Raw genomic sequence first — 20,185 nt, forward strand, 5'->3', positions numbered from 1 at the left:
AAAGTGCTAATATTGTCCCAAGTTTATATGAAAAAGTCAAATTAATCCTCAAAATTACTTGATAATCGGTTCCAAAGTATATATGTGCACGTTGTGCGTGATGAAGAATCAATGAATATCCAAAGGTTTCCTCAAGTATCCGTATCCTGTTTACCTATAAACAAAAACAGTACATAGTGCAATATAGCTAAATTATACAATTAAATAATTGGAAAAGAGCTCACCATAAATGTGTCAATGCGTTTCGGCCCTATAGATGGGCCTTTCTCAAGACTATGTTATGGTTTGGTGAGAATGCTCCTTAAATACTCCTAATAGCCAATGTTTGTGTTCCTGCGCCAATTAGGAACACAAACACTGGCTATTAGGAGTATTTAAGGAGCATTCTCACCAAACCATAACATAGTACTTGAGGAAACCTTTGGATATTCATTGATTCTTCATCACGAACAACGTGCACATATATACTTTGGAACCGATTATCAAGTAATTTTGAGGATTAATTTGACTTTTTCATATAAACTTGGACAATATTAGCACTTTGGAATATTTTGTTTTTGTTTTTCATCACTTTTTATATATTTTTTGACCACGTGTCACTTTTTTCACTCTCTTTGTGACATTTTTTGTACACATTTCCAATTCCACATTTTTTATATTTTTAACGCATTCACAGGACCCCACATTTCACTTTTTTCATTGACTAGTTTTTTTCACTGTTCTCACATTTGAAACTTTTACGGACTAACCATCTACTTATTTTATTTGAAATCCATTTGATATCCATTTTATTTCTTATGTTCATCTTAACCTATGCGTATTGATACCAGTGTTTGAATCGCCCACCTTGGTGTCAAGTTTTGTATCAAATTTTAAATCATCTGTACATCATATTGTTTTAACCATTTGTATATCATATTGTCTTTTATCATGGATCCATGATTTTTAGCATTGTAATTTTAGTATTTATAATTGTTTAGATCGATAAGCATTGCCTATTAAATTTATTTCCTATATATTCTTCTAATCTATCTCCTGCCTGCTCTGGCGCTCCTTGAACATCTATTTACTAATCTAATATGTTTGGCAGCAAACTGTATACTATAACTATAGATAGGTATATCACAAGAAGCAGTGCCAGTCCAGGTGGGTATTAAGATCCCTGGGCACCAAAGTACCCAGATTGAATATCCACCTGGACTCACGCTGAAGCAGTACCTTGCCCCTGTCCCCGCCTCTAGGCAGAGGCGGGACATGATCAATAATGACATACCTCAAATCAGAGACCACATGACCAAGCATAGCAAAATGTCGAGCAACCGGTTGCTCTGATTCGCCCTTTTTAATGGCATTACGGATTGAAGTGCGGTGGTTGGCCATGCGAGTCCGGAGGTCATCAATAGTTTTTCTGACATAGAATAACCCACACGGACAGTGTAATAGATACACGATATGAGTCGTTGTGCAGGTTACTCTATGGCGGATCTCAAACTTTTTATTAGTGAAAGGATCGGTAAAAAACTTTGTAGTCAGTAGACCATTACAGGTGGTACACCCCGCACACCTGTAACAACCAGGTTTAACCTGGTGAAGCCAGGTGGTAGTCCTGTAACTCTAAACTGGATCTACTTTGACCAGTATATCCCTGATCGATCTCGACCTCCGATAGCCAATTTGCAGAGGCTGTATCTTTCCAAAGGGTAAATTCCCATCTGATTCCACAATGTTCCACTCTTGTTTAATGATATTGGGCAATGCCTTCTTATCTGCTGTAAAAGCTGTAGTAAAGATCATTCTTTCATCTTGCTTCTGTTGTGTAGAGGAAATAAGGGCCATATCCTGATCCATCTCCCTAAACATATTGTAATGTCTGAGGATATGTTTCTCTTGATATCCCCGTTGGAGGAAATGGTCCTTCATCTCAATCAATTGTGCCTGTGCCTTATCCCTTTCGCTTTTGTTATGTATTACCCTCTTAAATTGTGATATAGGCAGTGCATTTTTGAGAGATGGTGGATGACAGCTGGTAGCATTGAGAAGAGAATTTCTGTTGGTTTCCTTTCTAAACAGCGTTGTATTTAACTTTCCATTCTTAACATAAATTCTCAAATCTAAAAAGTCAACTGATGTAGCATTGTAGGTCATTTTGAACTGTAGAGAGGGGACCACCTTGTTCAATTTTTCAAACCAATTCTGCAACTCTTGTTCCGTTCCCCCCCATAGGAGGAACAAATCATGAATATATCTTCTGTAGTATTTTATATGATGATGTTGAAAGAGGAGCATGGCAAATTCGTCAAATTCTGCCATATTTAGGTTGGCATACGATGGGGCCACATTGGACCCCATCGCCGTCCGCATCAGTTGTAAATAGAACTGTGTCTCGAATTTGAAGTAATTTTTTTGTAAGACATGCGGAGGTCCCACATATGGGTATCTATTAAGCTGATTGCGAATCGCCTGTATACCTAGTTCATGTGGTATCACAGTATACAGACTTACCACATCAAGTGTAACTAAGATAAGTTGTTCATCTATTACAGCATCAGTCTGTACTTCTTTGATCAAACTCATAGAGTCCAACAGAAAAGACGGCATGTTTCGCACCATGGCTGTAGTAGACTATCCAAATATGAAGCAATGGACTGTAGTAATGAGCCTATCAAAGACACTACAGGTCTCCCAGGGGAGCAGACCGGATCCTTATGGACCTTAGGTAAGGTGTAGAACACTGGGATTCGTGGATATTGGACCTTCATAAAGTTTATCTCGTTCTTATCAAGCCATGTCGCCTGGAAGGCTTCATCCATTATGCTATCAATTTCCCTTTTGAACACTTTTATAGGATCACCATTTAGTAATTTGTACGTAGTGGTATCTTGTAGTTGTTGCAACGCCTCTTGTTGGTAATAGGTGAAATTCATAACCACCAGTGCACCACCTTTATCGGCCTCTCTGAAAATTAGTTCTTTATTCTTGCTCAAGGTATCCAAAGTGCCCCATTCTTCCCTTGAAAGATTACTCCTGCTGTACGGCTTAAGCTGTGCACAACTATCAGTTGTCCGTTGTGTGACCACTCTGCTGAAGGTTTTTATACTGGGATTTGAACTATTTGGATCAAAGTAACTCCTCTGTTTGAACCCTGTGGATTCTCTCTTAGTATTTCCAAAATGTTCTTTTAACTTTAGGTTTCTTTCAAATTTTTGAAAATCTATGTAAGTCTCAAAATACCCACCTGGACTGGCACTGCTTCTTGTGATATACCTATCTATAGTTATAGTATACAGTTTGCTGCCAAACATATTAGATAACTATAATGATTGCATAGTTGTACAGATATGTCTTTTATCTGTTATGTTTGATCGTCTCCACTTTTACTTTGATTTATATGCTGATGATGTTGCCCCTAGAAGGATGGGTTCAGGAGACTAATGAAATGTGTATTTATGACGTATCGTTTATTAAGCATATAATGTATTTATGCGTGTACCATCTGTCACTTTTACAGAGTTATAGTTACCGGTAGCCATGGTTATGGCCGGACCTGCGCAGTGGAGCGGTCACGACGCCATGGGACTTCCGGTCTGCGGCTCAAGTGTTCACAGCGGTGGGGGTATAAAGGTTCAGGTATGTTCTTGTGTGTTTTTATATGGTCTGAGGACGGGGCTAACACCCCCGAAACGTCACTTAATAAATGTTGTATGATTGAAAAAGACGTAGTGTGTAACTGATGGTAGCCTTTGTTACGTTGGTCCCAGCTCTCTGCAGGTCATTCACTAGGTCCCCCTGTGTGGTTCTGGGATGTATGCTCACCGTTCTTGTGATCATTTTGACCCCATGGGGTGAGATCTTGCATGGAGCCCCAGATTGAGGGAGATTATCAGTGGTCTTGTATGTCTTCCATTTTCTAATTATTGCTCCCACAGTTGATTTCTTCACACCAAGCTGCTTGCCTATTGCGGATTCAGTCTTCCCAGCCTGGTGCAGGTCTACAATTTTGTTTCTGGTGTCCTTCGACAGCTCTTTGGTCTTCACCATAGTGGAGTTTGGAGTGTGACTGTTTGAGGTTGTGGACAGGTGTCTTTTATACTGATAAGTTCAAACAGGTGCCATTAATGCAGGTAATCAGTGGAGGACAGAGGAGCCTCTTAAAGAAGAAGATACAGGTCTGTGAGAGCCAGAAATCTTGCTTGTTTGTAGGTGACCAAATACTTATTTTCTCCAACATTGGTGTGTCCGGTCCACGGCGTCATCCATTACTTGTGGGAATATTCTCTTCCCCAACAGGAAATGGCAAAGAGCACAGCAAAAGCTGTCCATATAGCCCCTCCTTGGCTCCGCCCCCCCAGTCATTCTCTTTGCCGCTCTGAACAAGTAGCATCTCCACGGAGATGGTGAAGAGTATGTGGTGTTTAGTTGTAGTTTTTTATTCTTCTATCAAAAGTTTGTTATTTTGAAATGGTACTGGTATGTACTATTTACTCTGAAACAGAAAGAGATGAAGAGTTCTGTTTAAAAGAGGAGTATGATTTTAGCAGCAGTCACTAAAATCAATTGTTGTTCCCACGCAGGACTGTTGAGCCTAGAGAACTTCAGTTGGGGGGAACAGTTTGCAGACTTTTCTGCTCAAGGTATGACTAGCCATTTTTCTAACAACACTGTGTAATGCTGGAAGGCTGTCATTTTCCCTCATGGGGATCGGTAAGCCATTTTCTTAGACTCAGATAGAATAAAGGGCTTATTATGGGCTAATAACTGGTGGACACTTTTAAGGGCTAAATCGATTGTTTATTAAGCTATTATTAAGGTTTTGAAGTGGATTTCAAACTTTTTAATATTTGGGGAACGTTTTTATCGCCAGGCACTAGTTAAGACACCTTCCCAGTCAGGAAGGGCCTTTTCTCTGTAGTAGGCAGAGCCTCATTTTCGCGCCATTATTGCGCAGTTTCTTTTGAGTGCAGTACATGCAGCTGCATGTGAGAGGGTCTGGTATCCACAGAAAACGTTTCTAGAAGGCTGGAATTGGTATCGTATACCCCCCTGGGATAAGTGAAGTTGCAGCAAAGGCTGTGGCTGGGACTGTAGTGGGGTTAAATTGCAAAACGGCTCCGGTTTCCGCATTTTAAGGGTTAACAGCTTCAAAATTGGGGTGCAATACTTTGAATGCATTAAGACACTGTGGTGATATTTTGGTAAAGTTTGGATAATTCCTTCATAGTTTTTCACATATTCAGTAATAAAGTGTGCCCTGTTTAACATTTAAAGAGACAGTAACGGTTTTGTTTAAAAACGGTTTTTGTGCTTTATTAACCAGTTTAAGCCTGTTTAACATGTCTGTACCTTCAGATAGGTCATGTTCTGTATATATGGAGGCCAAGGTTTTTTGCTCCTTCAAATGTATGTGATAATTGTGCCATAGCGTCCAAACAAAGTAAGGACAGTACTGTCACATTTAGTAAGGTTGCCCAGGATGATTCCTCAGATGAAGGAAGTAGGGATAGTTCTGCATCCTCTCCTTCTGTGTCTATACCAGTTATGCCCGCGCAGGCGACCCCTAGTACTTCTACCGCGCCAATGCTTGTTACTATGCAACAATTGACGGCAGTAATGGATAACTCCATAGCTAATATTTTATCCAAAATGCCAGCATTTCAGAGAAAGCGCGATTGCTCTGTTTTAAACACTGTATAGCAGGAGGGCGCTGATGATAATTTATCTGTCATACCCTCACACCAGTCTGAAGTGGCAGTGAGGGAGGGTTTGTCAGATGGAGAAATTTCTGATTCAGGAAGAATTTCTCAGCAGGCAGAACCTGATGTTGTGACATTTAAATTTAAATTAGAGCATCTCCGCGCATTACTTAAGGAGGTGCTATCTACTCTGGATGATTGTGACAATCTGGTCATCCCAGAAAAATTGTGCAAGATGGACAAGTTCCTAGAGGTCCCGGTGCACCCTGATGCCTTTCCGATACCTAAAAGTGTGGCGGACATTGTGAATAAGGAGTGGGATAAGCCAGGCATACCTTTTGTCCCTCCTCCTATATTTAAGAAATTGTTCCCCATGGTTGACCCCAGGAAGGACACATGGCAAACAGTCCCTAAGGTCGAGGGGGCGGTTTCTACACTAGCCAAACGCACGACCATTCCCATTGAGGACAACTGTGCTTTCAAAGATCCTATGGATAAAAAATTGGAGGGCTTGCTTAAAAAGATTTTTGTACAGCAAGGATACCTCCTTCAACCTATTTCGTGCATTATTCCTGTCACTACAGCGGCGTGGTTCTGGTTCGAGGAACTGGAAAAGTCGCTCAGTAGGGAGACTCCATATGAGGAGGTCATGGACAGAATTCACGCACTTAAGTTAGCTAATTCCTTTGTTTTAGACGCCGCTTTGCAGTTAGCAAAATTAGCAGCAAAAAATTCAGGGTTTGCAATTGTGGCGCGTAGAGCGCTCTGGCTAAAGTCTTGGTCGGCGGATGTATCTTCCAAGACAAAATTGCTTAATATTCCTTTCAAAGGTAAGACCCTTTTTGGGCCAGAATTGAAGGAAATTATTTCAGATATCACTGAGGGAAAGGGCCATGCCCTCCCACAAGATAGGCTTCTAACTCTGCAGCCTCTAGACAAGAGGGTAACGCTTTCCAGACTAAACCAGCTTGGAAACCAATGCAAGGCTGGAACAAGGGTAAACAAGCCAAGAAGCCTGCTGCTGCTACCAAAACAGCATGAAGGGGTAGCCCCCGATCCGGAACCGGATCTAGTAGGGGGCAGACTCTCTCTCTTTGCTCAGGCTTGGGCAAGAGATGTTCAGGATCCCTGGGCACTAGAAATAGTCTCTCAGGGTTATCTTCTAGAATTCAAGGAACTACCCCCAAGGGGAAGGTTCCACATTTCTCTCTTCAAACCAAATAAAGAGACAGGCATTCTTACATTGTGTAGAAGACCTGTTAAAGATGAGAGTGATACACCCAGTTCCAACTGTGGAACAAGGTCAGGGGTTTTACTCAAATCTGTTTGTAGTTCCCAAAAAAGAGGGAACCTTCAGACCAATTCTGGATTTAAAAATTCTAAACAAATTTCTCAGAGTTCCATCGTTCAAAATGGAAACCATTCGAACAATTTTACCTGCAATCCAGGAGGGTCAATATATGACTACCGTGGATTTAAAGGATGCGTATCTACATATTCCTATCCACAAAGATCATCATCAGTTCCTAAGGTTCGCCTTTCTGGACAAACATTATCAGTTCGTGGCTCTTCCATTCGGACTAGCCACTGCTCCCAGAATTTTCACAAAAGTGCTCGGGTCCCTTCTAGCGGTTCTAAGACCAAGGGGCATTGCAGTGGCACCTTACCTGGACGACATTCTAATTCAAGCGTCGTCTCTTTCCACGGCAAAGGCTCATACAGACATCGTTCTAGCCTTTCTCAGATCTCACGGGTGGAAGGTGAACGTAGAAAAGAGTTCCCTGTATCCGTCGACAAGAGTTCCCTTTTTGGGAACAATAATAGATTCTTTAGAAATGAAGATCTTCTTGACAGAAGTCAGAAAGTCAAAGCTTCGAAACGCTTGTCAAGTTCTTCTCTCTATTCTACAGCCTTCCATAGCTCAGTGCATGGAAGTAGTAGGGTTGATGGTGGCAGCAATGGATATAGTTCCTTTTGCTCGAATTCATCTAAGACCATTACAACTGTGCATGCTCAAGCAGTGGAATGGGGATTATACAGACTTGTCCCCAAAGATTCAAGTAGACCAGATAACCAGAGACTCACTCCGTTGGTGGTTGTCCCAAGATCACCTGTCTCAGGGAATGAGTTTCCGCAGACCAAAGTGGGTCATTGTCACGACCGATGCCAGTCTATTAGGCTGGGGCGCGGTCTGGGACTCCCTGAAAGCTCAGGGTCTATGGTCTCGGGAAGAGTCTCTTCTTCCGATAAACATACTAGAACTGAGAACGATATTCAATGCTCTCCAGGCTTGGCCTCAACTAGCGAAGGCCGGATTCATAAGATTCCAGTCGGACAACATGACGACTGTAGCTTACATCAATCATCAGGGGGAAACAAAGAGTTCCTTGGCGATGAGAGAGGTATCCAAAATCATCAAATGGGCGGAGGATCACTCCTGCCACCTATCTGCAATCCACATCCCAGGAGTAGACAACTGGGAGGCGGATTACCTGAGTCGTCAGTCTTTCCATCCAGGGGAGTGGGAACTCCACCCGGAGGTGTTTGCCCAGTTGACTCAATTATGGGGCATTCCAGACATGGATCTGATGGCGTCCCGTCAGAACTTCAAGGTTCCTTGCTACGGGTCCAGATCCAGGGATCCCAAGGCGACTCTAGTGGATGCATTAGTGGCGCCTTGGTCGTTCAACCTAGCTTATGCGTTTCCACCGTTCCCTCTCCTCCCCAGGCTTGTAGCCAGGATCAAACAGGAGAAGGCCTCGGTGATTCTGATTGCTCCTGCGTGGCCGCGCAGGACTTGGTATGCAGACCTGGTGAATATGTCATCGGTTCCACCATGGAAACTACCTTTGAGACAGGATCTTCTAATACAAGGTCCATTCGAACATCCAAATCTAGTTTCTCTACAGCTGACTGCTTGGAAATTGAACGTTTGATTTTATCCAAGCGTGGGTTTTCAGATTCTGTGATAGATACTCTGGTCCAAGCCAGAAAACCTGTGACTAGAAAGATTTACCATAAAATATGGAAAAGATATATCTGTTGGTGTGAATCCAAGGGATTCTCTTGGAGTAAGATTAAAATTCCTAAGATCCTCTCCTTTCTTCAAGACGGTTTGGATAAGGGTTGAGAAAAGAGAAATTGGAACCTAGTTATAATGATAGAATGTGTAAAATTACTACTTGGGTGTTATGCAATATTATAAATATAATATGTCAACTTTTATTATTCAACACTCAAGGAGCAGTGCGTAAGCATATAGGATACAATATAGTACAGCTTGTGACTACACTTGCTGAGTAAGCAGGTTAGTCACCCAAAAAAAGGGATGCTTATATACACTGGGATAATATCATTTTAAGTTATGAATTGTAGGTTACTGTGACTTCAGGAACAAGAATATTTCTGTGTATAAAAATTAACCTTTATTAGTATCTTTTAAAAAGACAGCTTTTGTGGATGATGATGCTGCCCTCGAAAATTAAAAACACTCTCACTGTGTTAGTTGAATCAACAGCATATGCTCTTTATTTAGAAAATTGTAACTGATCTTAGTACAGCTTTTAGCAATAGATTTCAAATGAGCAGTGTACTAAAGAGTCATACTATATCACAGAATCCTCTTTGGCATATATTGGCTCTTTAATAGTATCCAAATTATTGTGCCCATATATATAGAAATCTATATGTTATTAATAGATATATGCTTAAGCTCAGTAAATTCCTGCTTGTGATGTAACAATCTAAAACTTCTGATATATTTAGGTACAACCAATCTATTGTGTACCTCTGGCGGTAACAGCCTATAAATAACCAATAAAACTTTAATTACTATTTCAGATAGTTTGTTTTAACCACACACTGTGGTGGATAAATCATAAAATAGTGTGACAACAAAATATAATGTGTTTTATTTGTGGCTGATCTTCTCCATTAAATATCGCTGGTTATGGTGATAATGCTCATAATACTTGATAAGTGATACCTAGAGTGGTATTCTTAATGCTGCAGGGTGTGCAAAGAATAGCCTTCTCAAATATATATGAGTTAATCAGTTTTTGTTACAAATCGTAATCTATTATATTTCAAGCTTATAAAATTGTTACTGCCCACTAGATTGTATTATTCCACCAAATAAAGGGCTAGTGAATTATAACTTGTAATATAAGGTTTATAAAATATATAGAACGTTACGTAACTGGATTAAGTCTAAGCTCTAGTTAGAGGCTAGTTCTTTATTCCGTATGTGTTAGCTAGTGCTAACTGCTGTTAGTATTATTATACCTCCTAAGGCTGTAACATAAATCAACGTGAGAGAAAAGAACCTATCTCTCTATTTCACAGTAACAAACACCAAACCGAAGCTAGATTGTTTGTGCTATGTTTAGCTAAATTTAGTTAAAGTATTGAGCGTAAATTCATATATCTGGCATAAGAGCCTATTCAGAGCTAAAGCGGCTAAGTCTTATATTAGTATTATTAATAAGGCATGCTGGTATTCCTATATTTTAACAACGAGTGAGGCTGATTAAAAGGAGACCCCTGATGCGGCGTTTCACTAACGCTTCCTCAGAGGGGTTAGTGAAACGCCGCGTCAGGGGTCTCCTTTTAATCAGCCTCACTCGTTGTTAAAATATAGGAATACCAGCATGCCTTATTAATAATACTAATATAAGACTTAGCCGCTTTAGCTCTGAATAGGCCTCTTATGCCAGATATATGAATTTACGCTCAATACTTTAACTAAATTTAGCTAAACATAGCACAAACAATCTAGCTTCGGTTTGGTGTTTGTTACTGTGAAATAGAGAGATAGGTTCTTTTCTCTCACGTTGATTTATGTTACAGCCTTAGGAGGTATAATAATACTAACAGCAGTTAGCACTAGCTAACAGATACGGAATAAAGAACTAGCCTCTAACTAGAGCTTAGACTTAATCCAGTTACATAACGTTCTATATATTTTATAAACCTTATATTACAAGTTATAATTCACTAGCCCTTTATTTGGTGGAATAATACAATCTAGTGGGCAGTAACAATTTTATAAGCTTGAAATATAATAGATTACGATTTGTAACAAAAACTGATTAACTCATATATATTTGAGAAGGCTATTCTTTGTACACCCTGCAGCATTAAGAATACCACTCTAGGTATCACTTATCAAGTATTATGAGCATTATCACCATAACCAGCGATATTTAATGGAGACGATCAGCCACAAATAAAACACATTATATTTTGTTGTCACACTATTTTATGATTTATCCACCACAGTGTGTGGTTAAAACAAACTATCTGAAATAGTAATTAAAGTTTTATTGGTTATTTATAGGCTGTTACCTCCAGAGGTACACAATAGATTGGTTGTACCTAAATATATCAGAAGTTTTAGATTGTTACATCACAAGCAGGAATTTACTGAGCTTAAGCATATATCTATTAATAACATATAGATTTCTATATATATGGGCACAATAATTTGGATACTATTAAAGAGCCAATATATGCCAAAGAGGATTCTGTGATATAGTATGACTCTTTAGTACACTGCTCATTTGAAATCTATTGCTAAAAGCTGTACTAAGATCAGTTACAATTTTCTAAATAAAGAGCATATGCTGTTGATTCAACTAACACAGTGAGAGTGTTTTTAATTTTCGAGGGCAGCATCATCATCCACAAAAGCTGTCTTTTTAAAAGATACTAATAAAGGTTAATTTTTATACACAGAAATATTCTTGTTCCTGAAGTCACAGTAACCTACAATTCATAACTTAAAATGATATTATCCCAGTGTATATAAGCATCCCTTTTTTTGGGTGACTAACCTGCTTACTCAGCAAGTGTAGTCACAAACTGTACTATATGGTTTGGATAAGGGATTGTCAGCGAGTTCTCTAAAAGGACAGATTTCTGCTTTATCTGTCTTGTTACACAAACGACTGGCAGCTGTGCCAGATATACAAGGTTTTGTACAGGCTTTGGTCAGAATCAAGCCTGTTTACAGACCTTTGACTCCTCCTTGGAGTCTAAATTTAGTTCTTTCAGTTCTTCAAGGGGTTCCGTTTGAACCTCTACATTCCATAGATATCAAGTTACTATCTTGGAAAGTTCTGTTTTTGGTTGCTATTTCTTCTGCAAGAAGAGTTTCTGAATTATCTGCGTTGCAGTGTAATCCACCCTATCTGGTGTTCCATGCAGATAAGGTCGTTTTGCGTACTAAGCCTGGTTTTCTTCCGAAAGTTGTTTCCAACAGGAATATTAACCAGGAAATAGTGGTTCCTTCTCTGTGTCCGAATCCAGTTTCAAAGAAGGAACGTTTGTTACACAATTTAGATGTAGTTCGTGCGTTAAAGTTCTATTTAGAAGAAACTAAGGATTTTAGACAAACCTCATCTTTGTTTGTCGTTTACTCTGGTAAGAGGAGAGGACAAAAAGCTACGGCTACCTCTCTGTCTTTCTGGCTGAAAAGCATTATCCGATTGGCTTATGAGACTGCCGGACGGCAGCCTCCTGAACGAATCACAGCTCACTCCACTAGAGCTGTGGCTTCCACATGGGCCTTCAAGAACGAGGCTTCTGTTGATCAGATATGTAAGGCAGCGACTTGGTCTTCTCTGCACACTTTTGCCAAATTTTACAAATTTGATACTTTTGCTTCTTCGGAGCCTGTTTTTGGGAGAAAGGTCTTGCAAGCCGTGGTGCCTTCCGTTTAGGTAACCTGATTTGCTCCCTCCCTTCATCCGTGTCCTAAAGCTTTGGTATTGGTTCCCACGAGTAATGGATGACGCCGTGGACCGGACACACCAATGTTGGAGAAAACAGAATTTATGCTTACCTGATAAATTACTTTCTCCAACGGTGTGTCCGGTCCACGGCCCGCCCTGTTTTTTAATCAGGTTTGAAAAATTTCTTTCTCTATACACTACAGTCACCACGGCACCCTATAGTTTCTCCTTTTTTTCTCCTAACCGTCGGTCGAATGACTGGGGGGGGGCGGAGCCAAGGAGGGGCTATATGGACAGCTTTTGCTGTGCTCTTTGCCATTTCCTGTTGGGGAAGAGAATATTCCCACAAGTAATGGATGACGCCGTGGACCGGACACACCGTTGGAGAAAGTAATTTATCAGGTAAGCATAAATTCTGTTTTCCACCATAATATGCAAATAAATTCTTTCCAAATCAGACAATGTGATTGTCTGGATTTGTTTCCACATTTTGTCTCTCATAATTGATGTATACCTATGATGAAAATTACAGGCCTCTCTCATCTTCTTAAGTGGGAGAACTTGCACAGTTGGTGGCTGACTAAATACTTTTTTGCCCCACTGTATACACACACACACATATGAGCACTTTGCACTCTGCAGTCAAATTACACAAATTACAAAATTCCCATCTACGCATCAAAACAAAATCCAATTTCACGCTGACCACAGTCCACTCTTTCAAATACTTGGGTATGTGGTAAGACCCCAATCTATCTTTTGGCCTCCACATAGAAAAACTTGCATCTAAACTTTATCCAAAACTAGGTGCCCTGTACATAAACAAATCCTGCCTCAGCCCTACAGTAAAGGAAAAGATTGTACAGCAAATGCTGATGCCTATCATGGATTACGGGGACATAGTTTATGCACCTGCACCGCAAACTCACCTTAATAAACCTAATACACTGTATAACTCGTTCTGCAGCTTTGTGCTACAATGTAACTACAGGACCCACCATTGTGACATGCTAAAAGAACTAAACTGGCTGTCGCTGGAATCCAGACGCACCCTCCATCTCTCCAGCCTTGTGTTTAAGAGCCTTTCTGGGAAACCCCCCTCCCTACCTGAGCAGCATGCTATTCCCACCTCCTATAACCTCCGATCCAGTACCAGCACATTATTTAGCTTGCCTCAATACAAAAAGAAAGCAGCTCGATCTTCCTTTTCCTACAGAGCACCACAATTATGGAATGACCTCCCGCACACTTTCAAATCTTTCCCAAGCCTAATATCCTTTAAGAGATCCCTCTCTACATATCTCAAAACAGAATGCACCTGTCATGGTTGATTAAATATTTCGTACCTGTTCTATGTTAAAAAGTTTTGCATATATTGTGTATTATTATTGTTTTTGTATTTTATTGTACCCTATTGTATCAATGCAATGTTTTGTGGACCCAGGACATACTTGAAAATGAGAGAAATCTCAATGTATCTTTCCTGGTAAAATATTTTATAAATAAATAAATACCTGAAAACATGAATAATCATATTTATTCATCTTTAATATTTAATAATATGTTTAACTGTGTATATACTTTAACTATTTTACATTTCAATGTTCTTCACATAGGGGAATATGTTCTATGTATTTTTAAATATATATTTCTATACATGTACATATATAACTTTATCTGTGTATATACATATACAGGTATAGATATATATTTTTTGAAAATAATATATATATATATATATATATATATATATATATATATATATATATATATAAAATTATGTATTTAAAAATAAATACAACATTTTCTTCTATGTGAAGAGAATTGGAATGTACAATATGCGAATCGTGATTTGGGTTTAGCGCTGTAGGTCTAACGCACCTGAAGACAGTTATCTTAAGGAGCTTTATGTAAATATTAAATATAAAAATAATGTTAAAAATATATTAGTACTTGTTATAGAGGTTTAAACAATTCTAAAAAAATTAATGTATTTTAATGATTTATTAGAACCTTTATAATCCAAACACTGACATTACTTTGTACACTTTTCCTAGCTAATTGATTGTGTTAAAAGTAGCACTTTTCTCATAACAATATTGTTTTATTTCTTATATAAATAAGAAAAAAATGAGGTTTACCTTCAGAAAGGATTTGCATATTAACAGCTCATTGAACAAATGTAACTTTTTTTTGTGATAATCTATTTTGTCATATGATTGCCATTTTTTATGCAAGGTAAATTTATACAATTGCAATTTGTAATAAATGTTAATAAGAAATAATTAAATAAAAATAATAATTATATCTCAGAATAGATGTTTTTACATAAAGTATCACTAACGTATTCTAAAAACTTTGATTAAAGCGAGGTAACGAACATACTAATGCATATATAAATTAATGCAAATTTTACTATATGAGGTCCATAAATGCTGTTCTGCACTTATGTTCACTAAGAAAAATTGCTAATAGGAGTAAATTAGAAAGTTGCTTAAAATTACATGCTCTATCTGAATCATGAAAGTTTATTTTTGACTAGTCTATTCTTTTAAATATGATCTATTTAATGCTTATTAAGGCCTAGATTACAAGCAGAGTGTTATTAATAGCACAGATTGCACTATCAATATCACAGGACTGTGCTAAGATTAGAATTTCGTATTACAAGTTCATGGTAAAACCGCATTACCAGAGAATGTTTAGCCCAGATGCCATCTTTTTAGCACACCCTATACTTTCAATGGATAGCACGGCCGAGCCAAACATCACTTATATTATAAGTTGCAAGTTATATATTGTGCTTGAGCGGGACATGAGACCTGAAGTAAAGTGTATATATTAAATATAAAATATATGTTTATTATTGAGATAAATGTCCAAAAAGTTATTCACTTTGTTTTAAAGTTATAGGGTAATGCCAAAGTGTTTGACAAATATACACCTTTGAGCCCTTCCCTGTCAAACACCTTGGCATATACCCTATTACTTTAGAACAAAGTTAATATATATATAGATATATAGCTGTAGATATACAGGTATAATATGTACAGTGTATATCTATATACTGTAGATATACATATATATATATATATATATATATATATATATATATATATATATATATACAGCAACGAAGGAAGTCACTCACAGGGTCTTGCATATAATACACATATTATTTATTTTGACGTTTCGGGTATCACCCCATTTTCAAAAACAGCATAACCGTAAACAGTATACTCACCCGCTTTAATACCCCTGCACAGCAAACATTAGTGCGGTGCTCACTCCAGCACCCGGAAGTTGACCACCATCACGTGACGCTACGTCACGCGCGTAGTCATGGCAACCGGACGCTCAGCTATGAGCGCCGAGTGTGTGTTTAAAAACATACTCAAACTTAGTGACTGGAGCAATTAATAAACAGACAGGGATATCACTCATATTGTACAGTAAATCACGGTATGCAATAGATATTGGGAGAGGATGTTATCAATAATGCACTATAAACGAAGCGGGAGATAAGTAGTTGTTACTAACTAAAGCCATAGCCTACACATGCAATAACAAACACACTATCGACTATGGTGCGGGCTATAGGGAAGAAAATACCTACTATAGATGCAAACAATAGTGCAATATACACAAACAATCTAAACAGTATATGCAAAATATAGGAGACATGCACATCATAGTAAAACAACATCCTATAGTATATGAACATAAGTATAGTCCAGCGAAGTGAGTAGAGCAAAGTCACGAACCATCAGCAATGTGAGATGAAAGGGGCCACAGATATATGACAGCTCACTACAGACAGGAATGCCAGTCAAGATGGACATTGAGACCCCTAAGGGGTCATAGTCCCTATATTGAAAATCCATCATGTTTCCCTTTGTAAGAGGATTTTAGCCCTATCACCCCCCCTAGACAATGGGGGAATGTGGTCGATAATAATGTACTTGAGATCTGTAACTCTGTGGCCAGCTTCAGCGAAATGCTGAGGCACCGGCTAATCAGACTTTCCTTTATCTTTTGCTGCTCGTATTGCAGACCGGTGGTTCGCCATCCTGGTCCTCAGGTCGTCCACTGTCTTCCCCACATAAAACATTCCACACACACAGTGTAGAAGGTATACAATGTACTTCGTGGTACAGGTTACTCTATGTCTGATTTTAAATTTTTTGGTGGAATATGGGTGACTGAAGAAACTGCCAGTTGTAAGGCCCCCGCAGGTGGTGCATCCCAAGCACCGAAAGCAACCTGCTTTAGTTTTCAGCCAGGTGTCACTACTGTAGCATCCTCTGGGGTCTGTTTTAATTGGTAGGTCGCTCTTCGATACCCAATTCTGGGTGGAGGCATTGATTTAAAGGGTAAGTTCCTGTCAGAAGAGAGCAGGCTCCAATTTTTATTCAGGGTATCTGCAATCCCCTCTTTACCCTTGGTATATGTTGTGGTGAATGTAAGTTTATCCTCCAGTGGTCTGTTCTTGGAGCCATATAAGAGTTCTTTTTGTGTCCTGTCCACAACAGCTTCCTTGCTAGTCATCAAAACTTTCTGGTTGTATCCTCTTTGTCTGAATTTCGTCACCATATCAGTCAGTTGTAGGTCCCTAAGTTCTCCTATAGAGTTGTTCCTGGCCACTCTCTTAAATTGGGATATTGGAAGTGCCTTCTTCAAGCTTGGTGGATGGCAACTGGTGGCATGCAAGATAGAGTTCTTATCTGTTGGTTTGCTGTAGAGAGTAGTGTTCAAAACATCTCCTCGTTTAAAAATTCTTAGGTCCAGAAAGTCCACTGTGTTCTTATCATACGTTAATTTGAACTTGACAGTAGGATGTACCTTATTCAGTTCCTCAAACCAATCAAGAAGTTCCTCCTCGGTTCCTGTCCATAGGAGGAACAAGTCAACGATGTATCTCTTGAAAAGCTGTATTCTGTGGTCTTTAAACAGTAGTGTACCTTCATTCTCAAATTCAGCCATAAACAGGTTGGCATATGATGGGGCCATGTTAGACCCCATTGCCGTACCTGCAACCTGTAGGTAAAAAGCTTTTTCAAAACGGAAGTAATTGAGCTCCAAGCATAAGCTCCAAGCATAATCTCAACATTTCACATATGGCATATGCTGTTTTTGAAAACGGGGTGATACCCGAAACGTCAAAATATATACTATGGGGCCTATTTATTAAAGGTGTGGCGGACCTGATCCGACAGTGTGGATCAGGTCCGCAAGACCTCGCTGAATGCAGAGAGCAATACGCTCTCCACATTTACCATTGCACCAGCAGCTCACAAGAGCTGCTGGGGCAACGCCGCCCCCTGCTGACTCGCGGCCAATGGGCCGCCAGCAGGGAGGTGTCAATCAACCCGATCATACTCGATCGGGTTGATTTCCGGCGATTCCTGTCCGCCTGCTCTGAGCAGGACCGCTGCTTCATAACTTGTGTTTCTGTCGAGTCTGAAGACTCGCCAGAAACACAGGCCCACAAGCTCCGTACGGAGCTTGATAAATGGGCACCTATGTGTATTTTATGCAAGACCCTGTGAGTGACTTCCTTCGTTGCTGCCTTTATGTATTATTGAAGTGCACCCGGTACAAGGAGAGCATAATAAGCCATATACAGCTGGAGTGCTTCTACACTTTTTGCAATATATATATATATTTAAAAGTATAATTTTCTTCTAAGTGAAGAACAATGCTAATACAAGTACTTCTTAACACACTTTTAGATTTAGTGCAGTTGGACTAGCGCACCTTCAGTGCGCAAGTAAAAGCCAGAAGAGGCATTTCTAGTTCGCCCCTTAGTAGTCTATGGTAAAGGGAGTGGGGGTGGCCATGCTATCTGACTTCACTCAATCGAAACTTTTTACTTTCAACTTGTAATATGAACACAAGAATAGAAGCCCTATTAATTTAAATTGCAGAGTGTTAGCGCTCAATAGCACTATTTTTTTTTCTCACTCCACTTGTAATCTAGGCCTAAATGCTTTATTTTCACCTAATTAAATTTCTGTATTGAATTTATTTTGGCATCAGAAAAAAGCAAAGAATTTTAAAGTTAAGGGTGTTGCCGAGCAGTGGATCCGTGGCTAATCACTGTTGCTGGTGTAACATGCACTGCTTATTGTATTTATGTCTTATGTGCAGTTTCACTTACTTTTGATTTCCCTCACAGAGCTATCCATTTCCCAGAAAGCCAGTTTACCCCAGCAGGTAGATGAGATCTGCTTGTTCTTTATACGGAACAGCTGCAGTTTTAAAGGTGAGCGTTAACAGAATGACTGGCTTTTTTTTGTCTTTTGTGTAATTTAATAATAGAAGCCAATAATGGGTTAAACCCCTTTGTGTGTGTGTCACTGAGAGGTTAAATCATTATTGCCTAGATTACGAGTTTTGCGCTATAGAGGGTGTGAAACGAATGCAACAAAAGTTTAGTTATTTCACCCTCCATAGCGCTGTCATTATAAGTTACTGAAAAGCCTCCTTGTGCGTGCAATATGGTTGCGATAAGCTCCATACCGCACAAAAGCCAAGGGCTGCTTTGACGTGCTTGTGCACGCTTTCCCTTATAGACATTAATGGGGAGAGAGTGTTAGAAAAAACTAACACCTGCAATCGCGGAATGAAAAGCTCCGTAACGCAACCCCATTGATGTCTATGGGGAAAAAAAAGTTACGTTTAAACATAACACCCTAACATAAACCCCAAGTCTAAACACCCCTAATCTGTTACCCCGACATCGCCGACACCTACATAATGCTATTATCCCCTAATCTGCCGCTCCCGACTTCGCCAACACTAATAAAAGTTATTAACCCCTATTCCGCCGCTCCCCGACATCGCCGCCACTATAATAAAGTTATGAATCCCTATTCCCTCGCACTCCAACATCGCAGACACTATAATAAAGCTATTAACCACTTTTCCGCCACTCCCCCACATCGCCGCCACTAAATAAGCCTATTAACCCCTAACTTTAAATTAAAATTACAATATCCCTATCTTAAAATAAATAAAAACTTAATTGTGAAATTAAAAAAAATCTAAGTTTAAACTATAAATTAACCTAACATAACTATTATACTAAACTATTATACTAAAATTAAAAGAACTACCAATTAAAAAAAAATTAAGTCTAAAATTACAAAAAATAAAAAATACTAAATTACAAAAATAACAAACACTAAATTACGAAAAATAACAAACGAAATGATCAAAAATAAAAACAATTACACCTAATCTAATAGCCCTATAAAAATAAAAAAAGCCCCGCGAAAATAAAAACACACCCTAGCCTACAATAAACTACCAATAGCCCTTAAATGAAATCAGCTATTTTATCTGAAAAAAATACAAAGTCCTCCCAACAGTAAAACCCCCCAAAATAAAAAACCTAACTCTAACAAAAACCTAAGCTACCCATTGCCCTTAAAAGGGCATTCAGCTCTTTTACATTGCCCTGAAAAGGGCATTCAGCTCTTTTACATAAAGCCCAAACCCTAATCTAAAAAAAAAAAACCCACCCAAAAAGATTTAAAAAAAAAAAAAACACTAACCCCCGAAGATCCACTCACAGTTTCTGAAGTTCGGACATCAGGCGGCAAGAAGTCTTCATCCAGACGAAGAGGTCTTCATCTATGCAGGCGGCGTCTTCTATCTTCATCCAGGCAGCGTCTTCTATCTTCAGCGGGTCTATCCTTGAAGACATCGACGCGGAGCGTCCTCTTCATACGGTCACCGACGTACACGGGATCTTCA

At 39.2% G+C, this 20,185-nt stretch overlaps 1 protein-coding gene across 1 annotated transcript in view; it reads left to right on the forward strand.

The window, feature by feature from the left end:
- LOC128664171 (protein mono-ADP-ribosyltransferase PARP12) overlaps window positions 1-20,185 on the forward strand; it is a 140,313-nt gene that overhangs the window by 40,351 nt on the left and 79,777 nt on the right. The window contains exon 4 of the mRNA XM_053718931.1: window positions 18,603-18,689. Within this exon, the coding sequence (XP_053574906.1) occupies window positions 18,603-18,689 (87 nt within the window). The remainder of the gene's footprint in view (window positions 1-18,602; window positions 18,690-20,185) is intronic.

This window comes from Bombina bombina, chromosome 6, assembly GCF_027579735.1.
Source record: "Bombina bombina isolate aBomBom1 chromosome 6, aBomBom1.pri, whole genome shotgun sequence".
In the NCBI taxonomy this organism is placed as follows: domain Eukaryota; kingdom Metazoa; phylum Chordata; class Amphibia; order Anura; family Bombinatoridae; genus Bombina; species Bombina bombina.